Here is a 9,541-nt window from a genome sequence, read left to right as displayed (position 1 = left end):
CACACACACACACACACACACACACACACACACACACACACACACACACACACACACACACATGTTCTTTCGGTGTGTTTGTCAAAACAAAGCATTAAGTGGTTTTACACACAGGGTTTATTGTGAACGCACACAGTATATCGTGAGGTCTGGGCATGCTAGAGCCAGGCCAATCTGCTTATGCTGGGTGAAGAAATGAAAACTCCTTTCTCCGGGAGCTTGGCAGGCTGACAGACCAGCGAAGGGAGAGTGGCGTAGGATTATCCTCAAAGACTGTCATTACCCTTTTGCTGTGGATCCTAATTTGGAAGTGTGGTAGTAGTCTTACCCCGTAATACAACTGCAGTGGTGACTTTGAGTTTTGCCAGTGAGGCCAACTTGAATTTCACCCGTATTTTGATGACTGTTTGACCCACTGTATTATTCAGAGTTGAGTGCAGTCTAGTATTGACTCTGGAGAGTTTGCCAAGTGCTCCTTGAGATTCTTGCCACACTGCGGTAAATTGGGTATGATGAATCATAATGAGGCATTTTATTATTGGCATCAAATATCTGCTCTAATATCTATATAACTTTCATATTTATATACATTCGGTGCAGCAGTACTGTTAAAATACCAACTATTAGCAAAGTTAGTAATTATGGGACTGTTATTGAAACCCCCATCCATGTGCTTAGCACAGACAAAAGATAATCTACCTCTTATTTAATCTAGGCAGCAAAGTCCTTTAAATGTATCTGTGGCTCAACTGACTTGCCTAACCACAGTGAATTGTGTGGTTTCATCACTGAGTTGAGCAGAGCTATTTGTCTAAATAAGCACTGAGATCTTTGCCACAAATTAAGGCAGACCGTTTGCTCATTTTCTCTTCCCCAACTTATCCACTGTGGTTTTATTGATTTGAGGGCACTCATTATAGGCCAGACAGGTTGTCTATAATGATAATGAATGCTTTGGAGGAAGGAACGACTAATGAATGTGTCTGAGATCATCTCATCAGCTCTTAGTGTGGATTTCTCCAAGGTTGGATTCATTAGCGAAGGGAACTTGGGACGCCGTGGAAGACGAACTACACGTGTTCGGCTTTAACCTTTCCTTTGTTCTTTTCCTGTCACGTTACTTTTAAGGCTGCTCGTTTCAAAGCGCACCCCGTATGGACGATGAGGAGGACGATGTGTTTGAGCCAAAAGCCAACTGTTGGCGCACCACATTCAGGGAGATAAAGTGTGAACATCGAGGCACACAGACACCCGGTCCTGCCCTGGTACCAAACAACGGCATGCTGCCCTGTGGAGTCGCAGAGGAGCCCAGACCACTCTTCTACGGTGAGGCTGACAACATACCATATTTCAAAAGAGGGGAGGAAAAGGGAACGCTGCCTTGTGCGTGATAACCGGTGTTATAAAACCGACGCACGAGAGCACAATGCAAGACTCACCGTGAGGGATGGTTAACAGCGTTACTGCGCTGATCTCACCTCTGGCGCCTCATAGTCGTCATCACATTCACTTTTATGGTCTGTATGCAGTGTACCCAGCTGCTTTGCTATTCAAAAGGCGCCAGACTGGCATTGTGACTGAAAGGATGTGACAGAAGTGCTCACCTGTGCAGCAACTCTTCAGAGAGCTGATTATCAGTGACAGCAATAACTCTGGTGCCATAAACAAGTAACCATTCCAGAGGAGCTCTATAACTACTAGTCATGTGGGTTTATTTTGTGAAACTATTAAAGGTCATTAAAAAAGACAAAGGAATAATCACAGCTGGGTAAACTGTGGATATATAGCTGAGCAACCTGTTTGCTGAAAGGCGCGTTCGGCAGTACTTCAGGAGACTGATGGATCTCCTTACCTGTGTGTAAAAGACTGGCACGCTCGGCGTCATTGCTGTATTGAGATTATTTTGCTGAGCACGTGTTGTTTACAAAATAATAAGCATGAGTCCTGACACTCGACAGGTAACGCAGGTTTTCGATTGCACTTCCCGGCACGCTTCGAGCTCGTCGGGGATCACAGAGCGAGTCGACAAGGAAGCACGGAGCAGCAAAACAGCATGGAGCGCCTGCCCCGCCAGCGACCCGCGGCTCGCAGCGTGGAGGCCTGCATTGGACAGAAACTCCAGCTCATAGGAGACCAGTTTCACTGGGAACGCCTGCAACTGGTGAGGAGGATGGATGCGTTCGGCTGATTGTGCAATACTGGGAGACAAGCGGTGGTGCCGAATGGTAGTGAAACAAGCATGCTTTTAGTGCCTCACATTAAGTGTGGAGGGCAACCCGATTCTTTTGACAGTTTTCAAATTTGACTAAATTGCAGATTGCTCCCTGTGCCTGATTACAGGCAAATACACCTATATTGTTTTTTTGTTGTTGTTGTTTTTGTCAGATAGTCTCTATGTGTCCTATCTGAGCCTGTGAGATGAGAGCAGTAAAGCCAGGAAGATACGCCAACGTTCTGTCAACAATATAAGAAACAAAAGACTCCATAAAGCGTAAAGTTAAATTTGCTGCCATCAAACTAGAGAGGAAACTTGTGTCTGTGTGCGAATAAGCACCACAGGTTAAGTGTTTATAAAGTCGGAGCAGGGGAAAGTTAAGTCCACACATTAGCCACATCATCCACAAACCTTTTTTTTTGCTCTTTTTAAATCAATATTTGGATCTCATTTTGATCTGACAGAGATTAATTGTGGGTCAAAAGTTTCTTCTCTATTACGGTGCTCGCTTTATATTTGTTTTGGAGAGGCTGTACACATGCAGAACTTTACCCCAGTACCTAACCCCCACCCCCTCCGCCCCTCTTTTCCCTCAAGCCAAAGACATTTCAGAACGAGGACAGCCCTTCCCCCACTTCACCCCCCCCCCACACTCCCACCCCACCCCCTTCCCCTGCCTCCTCTTCCTGTTTATTTCTCTCTCTTTTCCCCTGTTTCCTTAATGTGCTCTGAAGGCTGTTGGTGTGGAGGATGCCTGCACTGAAACAACACACGGTGGCCACAGCGACAGTGTCCACTGTATCGGCATATCACTGCTGTTTGGGTGTGCTGTAAAACCTGTGACATGCTTTTATTTCTTTGTCTTTAAATATGCACAAAATATGCACAGCCCCCCCCCCCCCCCCTCCAGGGAGATTTCCTGCAAAGTGCAAGTACTTTTGTTGCACAGGTGGTTAACAGTCTTTACACACATATTTATTTCACACATTTATACACGCACACATGCACGCATGCTGATACATCCAGGAAAAAAAGCAGAAGTGGTAGAAGTAGGTAAACATGTTGTAACCCGAAGCTCCCCACGTGAGCCCAGAGGGGAACAGCTGTGGTTCCAGGGAGTCTCAAGGCAGCCCCTTCCCTTTGCGAGGCGCAGCCACAGGAGACACACACGCGCACACACACCCAAAAAATAAGTTTTCTCAGTCATAGGCAGACTGCAGAGGTGAGATCCATAATAATGATGGTTTAAGGATGTATACGGGGGGGATGGAGAATGGAAATTGAACTTCACATGATCAAATAACAACTGTCCTAAGCTGTCTTAAAAACTCCCTGTGGGGAAATGGGATGACCCGTGCACATAAAAATATGTATACATGTATATATATATAATCTTTTTTTCTTTTTAAATTTAGACTCTAACCTATGAGACAGCTTCTGATTTTTCTCATGCACTTTATCAAGCAGATGTTATTTATACCGCCGCAGCATGACTCATGTATTGTGACACGGGCAGACACACACACAGACGGTCAGACAGGAGGGTTGCTATGTGTACGACCAGGATCTACTGACGCACATCGGAGGCAGGCCTGGGTCAAGAGATGAGGAAGTGGTTTGTGCTCACTTTGCTGGTTGAGTAAACAGCAGAGAGGACAGTCAGAGTGAAAACCATCCTGTAAAGTCATATCCTGAAGACACATATGCCTAGATAGTGAATATTTGATAAAGGCAAAAAAAAAAGTTTTTCTTTTCTTTTGTTCTCCGAGCATGGCTGTGCTTCTGCTACTGTGCTAAGTGTCTTCGTGGTTTGCTGTTATTGAGGGATGTTTTTACAACTCAAACACTTAAGTGTGGTTTTGGATGCGTGATTCCACTGAAGCCTCTGTAATTACTATTTCTGGTTCTGGTTGTGCAAGTTATTGTATTGTGCGTGCATGTGTACATGCTCATGCATGAATACACCCATACTTGTTTTTCTGCTTTCTGCTCTTTTGCCGTCTCTCACTTCTCAGTATCGCACGGTCTGGCAGTTAGCACAAAAAAAAAAAAAAAAACTCGCTGGATAATGGCGGTACTGTTTGCCAGGTCTCGTTCCTGTTGCTCCTGTCAGTAGGCGAGTTATTCAGCGCAGACACTTGTCCCAGAGCAATCTAAATGCCTTGGACTGCCATCGTTTTTGATGGATTTTGGTGCAACGTGGCTGCCGGTGCTCTCTCCATGGGAGCCCGTGGCCCCTGGCGAAAGGAGGGATTAGGTGGCGGAGGGAGTGCTGGCGGATGCTGACAGATAAATTGCTCCTCAGTCAGAAAGTGCTGGAGGGGACTCTAAGGTCCCCAGAGGGATGGCTGACATTAGCCGGGCCTGCCATTTGAGACACAGCAATAATGGCATTCACAATGGCAGGAAGACTGCTTCAGCCTGCGCAGGGCAAGGAGCAGAGTTGGGTTTCATCCCCATGTTTTTTTAAGGGAGACGACTCCTGGTGCTTTCGATAGGAGGTGTTGAAAGCACGGTTGAATATCTCCTCCGTGTGCGCGCCTGCACGCTTACACGCAGCGGTTGTCGCTTTATCTCGTCACTGTTCCAGTGAGGGCACGGCACTCTCTCCTTTCAGCACTTGTGGAAGGGGAGGGAGGAAAGTGGTGCTGGGAGCAATGACAAATGGTATTTACTTTTCTTTCATTGTTCTCTGATTATTTGTGTTGACGGGAACGTCTGTTTGTGCTGTTGCCTATTAACTCAAGCAACCGCTATGTTCGCATGATACTCGGCCCTTCTCCGCTCGCCGATATGAACAACGCGGGGATTCTCGCTGCAGAGGCTGGCCTGTTTGCTCAAGCGATAAGGCAGAGCTTGCGAGCAGCTGGCTTGACAGACAGCTTGCACTGATAAAGCACATCAGGCTGGTGTCAGCGTGACGACATAGGGAATCTGGCTCCACTCTGCTTCTCTATCGCTGGCTAAATTTAGAGCCTCATTTTGACAGTTGGTGTCGTGACTCATGACTAACTTGCAGCAGGCCTGCACACCTCCTTTTGTCACTCTTGCTGTTTTTTATTCTCTCACTTTCTTTGTGTCTAGCTTGATAGAATGGAGGGTGAAAGGTCACAGGGGGCATTCTGGTTTGGACTGTAAAGACGAATTCGCTTCTCATGGAACTTGACTCATTTTGAGATTTACGCTCTGACAGAAAAATCCTCTGTCGTTAAATATTGACATACAGTATTGATATAATTGCATACATGCATCCCCCCCCCCCCCTGCCCCCCTTCCTTTCATGGCAGAGCCGGCCTTGTGTAACTTAATAAACTACAAGACTTCAAGCATGGCGGCTTCCAGCGATGCAACATTTTGTGCTTTCTAATAAATACCCCCTTTGTTTATTCGAAGTAGACATTACACTATTATTATATACTTATCAAAATATCTCCAGGGCAAAATTTAGACATGTCATAATGAAACAAACAGCTTCCTGGTTGTGTTTACCGTAGCGTTTTTACCTCTTTTTTCAGGTGAAAGCAAGTAGAATACAAACATGCTGGCTGGAAACTGCTGAAGCTTATGCAACACCCTGCAAAGTTCACCACAGTGTGATAACGGTATGGAAACCCAGAGGCTTATCGCAGTGGCAGTTCTTGACTGTTAACTAGGTCAAGGTTTGGACACTAGTCGTGCAAATATGGCGTATCTAATCGCTGCCTTAGGATATTTTGGCTTTTCTAAACAGTAATACAATGTTATCAAGACAACGTAGTACACTTTCATGCATTGTTTTGAAAAAGTAATCTTAACCCCGCCCCCCAGTTGTTTTCAGTTTACGGCCCTCTTGGTCTGAAAATAGCCTCAGAACTATCAGGTGTAGCGGAGTCTGCCTTCCGTCCGGGACATGAGATCTTCAACTACTGTAGCCCTCTCGTGCAGACACGTGTGTTTTTCCACAGACTCCCTGCCTCTCATCAAGAGCCCTCTAATCCCATTTGGTGCAATTATCTTATCTCAGCTTCTCAATGGCAGAGATAGCATTATCCTCCTAATCGCACACAATCCAATTGGCTCGCAAACCTGAGAGAGTCTCCTCCTGAGCTGCTGGCTGCTAGTCTGTGCCAGGAAGATTAGAATAAAAAAAAGTGTGACCGTGCGATAAATGTGTTTATGGCTAGGAATGTCTGTAGGGAAAGCCCGGCTCGCGTAAAGGATCCTGCACACAAAGGGAATCCTCTCTGCTAAGCATCGCTGGGAAGCGGAGCGGAGTGCCCTGAAAATATCGGCGTCTCGTTACGTTTTATGCTCGCTGTGAATCGGCGTCGGTCGCCGACAACATAAACACGACGCGAACCCCAAATAATGGCTGCGTCTGGTGCTGTGTTTTGAGTTTCTAACTGTTGTGCGTTTTGTCTTGTTTTTGTTTCAGTATCACCGAAACCAAAGGAACCAGGGGCCGATGTGGTGGCGCCTGGCCGCGGCCATTCTCAGCCTTCTGTTTGATAGGGGGTTCATAGCCGGAGGAGGGGGTGGAGGACGGAGGTGAGGCGACCTTGTCCCCCGTTTTTCATTCATCTCTGTGAGGAACTGGACTCCTACTGGCACTGTCTAATCTAACACGGGTCTGTTTGGGGAGAAAACAATTGAGGTCACCGCGGGACGGAGACAACCAACTTTTATACCAGGTTGTGTTTTGGGGGTTTTTTGTTGTTTTTTTTCCTTCAAAGAAGATGCCATGTTGCTCTGAGATTCCACTAATGGGCAATGTTCTTTCTTTTTTTTGGCATACCTGTGGTGTAGTGGTTTTGTACAGTACATTGTTCTTGTTCACTTTAATGACCTCTCACAGAACCTGGGAATGCCTTATTCAGTGTCTTCTGCCAGAATGAGTATTGAGCAGTTTTGACAGGTAAGAGAAGAAGATGGTTAGGAAGTGAAAGGAAACGCAGAGGAAGTTTCCCAGGTGACCAGTCAAGTCGATTTTTACTAACTTCCAAAGAGGCGACTTCTCAGAACAAAAGCATTTTGCACCTCACCTCAGTGAAACATTTATGTTTTCTTCATTTTTTTTTACTTTCAGTTTGTCTTTTGTCCCTCCTTGGTTTTCTTTGAACACGACCTCTTGGTATTGTTCAGAAATACTGGGAACAGTAGTTTCCGCGCGTGTGAAAGTGAGCGCACGGTGATATGTCATCTTAATATGCAAAGAGAGTCACGCGATACATGGCAGATGTTTGGGTCTGCTGACTCTCTGGGTGGAGTCTGCGCTTCTTAACGTCACCGTCTGGTCAAACAAGCCAGGTGACTGCATGCAAACTTGCCAGACATCAAAAAGAAAGTGAAAAAGGAAAACAAGGCATGTGCACTTGGACATCTTGTGTTGTTATTGTTAAAATCCTTTCACTTAACCTGGGTTTTTACTGGGTTTACTTGTCATTTGAGCCTTTTTCCTGCAACATATCGGGGGGCAAATCTGACATGTAGCGCACGTCAACGTGCCGACTCTTGCACGCATGTAAACAACTATTAGAGGTCTTGCACTATATTAGAACACAAGTCAATCACGTTGTTGCAGATATCGTAACACCTAAACCAGCTGTTTTATTCATTTCACTTGACCCTTGTTCCCAGTATATTACTCTGATATTCCCTTTTGGGGGGTTTTTCCAATGTTTTTTTTTTCATTTGATTGTTTTCAGACCTCCATGCCCTTGAAGTGGAGCTGTGGATCCACTGTTTTTGCACTATACCACCCTTCAAAAGATCCGAATGTTGACAAGCTAACCTCTGTCTTGTATGAAGGTTGATTTTTTTGGTTTGTTTATTTGTTTTTTTCATTTACCACCTGTTTCCTTACCACCGCATTTATCCATTCGCATTGTCTTGAGACGTGCCTCAGTGTTGAGGCCTGACTGAACATAATCTGGATGACACTTCTCGAAAGATCGCTCACGCAGTTTTTCAGACCACACTGAAGAGTTGGAGAGAGACACGTTGGCTCGGTTAAAAAGGTTTTGATTTTTTGTTTTGTTTTTTTCACGGCCCCGCTGTATCTTCAGAACATCGAAACAATATGCCGAACCCAGTGCGCAAAACGAAATCTCTCAGGCCACCTTTTATGGGGTATAAATATTGTCGTTGGTGCTGAGATCCAGATTTGGGATGTTTGAGCACATATAATCACCACTGACTCAGCAGACGGGCAGTCTCTGAAATGGACAAAAAATAGAAACGAAAAAGTGAAAAAGACTGTAATTATTGTTGAAATATGAATATGTTTAAAGACACTGTCAAAGATGCTGTTTGTTGTTTTGTTTTACTCCTCTTTCATTGCTGAACCCAGGCCAACTTTTGGACCCAAGGAGCAGTACATATCAGGGGTCTGTAATTACATGCTCCTTACAATGTGTCAAGTTTATCACTGCATGACGATTAGGTTCTTTCTCTTTTTTGTTGTTGGGCTTTTTTTTGTTTTTTTCTCAAGATGTCTCAGGGACAGACTTTTGTGGGCTACTGGTAACCTTGAGAATCTGTTACATGGTTAGAAGAAGAGCTGTTCTCGCCGATTAATACGTGACGAAACCCCCTCGAGGTGTTGTCGCTTCTCCCATCTCCATTTTAACCTAGATCTCGGCCAACTTTCTCAGCACACGCTTCTTAAAGGTACCGTTCGACTGAGGAGTTTGAGGCTGACTTGCTGGCTGTGGTGGGGACGGAGCTACTGAGCGTAGTAGTCATAGGTGGTGCGAGGTGCACTGAATGTGGTTGTGGTTGTAGTTTCCTGCGGATCGTGAACGCTGAGCCAGTCCGTGTAGCTCCCCGTCTCACCATCAGCTCTTGACTTCCTCTTTGTGCTGCTCCTTCATTACATGGTTGTTGTTCATCGGTTCACTTTCTTTGTAATTTATTTTTCTTTCTTCTTCTTTTATTTATTTCAGTGTATTTGCCCATTTCTACTGTATACACCTGTGTGTGCAATTACTTCATTGTTTTCCTTTTTTCCATTTTGGTCTCCGGACTTGTATACGCTTCGGCTGTTTGGCTCTGTGGAGAGCAGGTTGGCGATCGTTACGCCGTCTTCACCTTTAGAACAACTACTGTAAACGTGTAGTTACGATTACTTTTTAAGTGGCGGCAGGTGTCACTGCTAAGCCAATGATCTAGACCGAGCAAACATAAGCACAGCTGCTGCTCTTCACAAAGAAGAAAACTACAGACTGCAGATGAGTGTTTGATACGCAAAATTCCACCTTCCAAAAATGACGCCTTCCCACACGACCTCTCCCTCATAACAAGTAACGGCAGACATGACATTAGACACAAAAAGGTTGCCTTCTTCCT

The 9,541-nt window shown here is 45.3% G+C and overlaps 1 protein-coding gene across 2 annotated transcripts in view; it reads left to right on the top strand.

The window, feature by feature from the left end:
* Positions 1 to 9,106, top strand: part of bmf1 (BCL2 modifying factor 1) — a 10,123-nt gene extending 1,017 nt beyond the window's left edge. Inside the window, exons 2-4 of one of the 2 annotated variants that reach the window (XM_005742767.1) lie at positions 1,129 to 1,326; positions 1,959 to 2,161; positions 6,630 to 9,106. In XM_005742767.1, the coding sequence (XP_005742824.1) occupies positions 1,155 to 1,326; positions 1,959 to 2,161; positions 6,630 to 6,746 (492 nt within the window). In that variant the 5' untranslated portion in view covers positions 1,129 to 1,154 and the 3' untranslated portion in view covers positions 6,747 to 9,106. Of the gene's footprint in view, positions 1 to 45; positions 1,327 to 1,958; positions 2,162 to 6,629 lie in introns of those variants that run through there. The other variant, XM_013913268.1, reaches the window with a different exon arrangement.
* The last annotated feature ends 435 nt before the right edge of the window (positions 9,107 to 9,541 follow it).

The sequence above is a fragment of the Pundamilia nyererei genome, unplaced genomic scaffold, assembly GCF_000239375.1.
Source record: "Pundamilia nyererei isolate P.nyererei 1_Seehausen unplaced genomic scaffold, PunNye1.0 scaffold00123, whole genome shotgun sequence".
NCBI classification, from domain to species: domain Eukaryota; kingdom Metazoa; phylum Chordata; class Actinopteri; order Cichliformes; family Cichlidae; genus Pundamilia; species Pundamilia nyererei.
The sequence above is the reverse complement of the archived record's forward strand: the minus strand, read 5'-3'. Positions and strand labels throughout refer to the sequence as shown.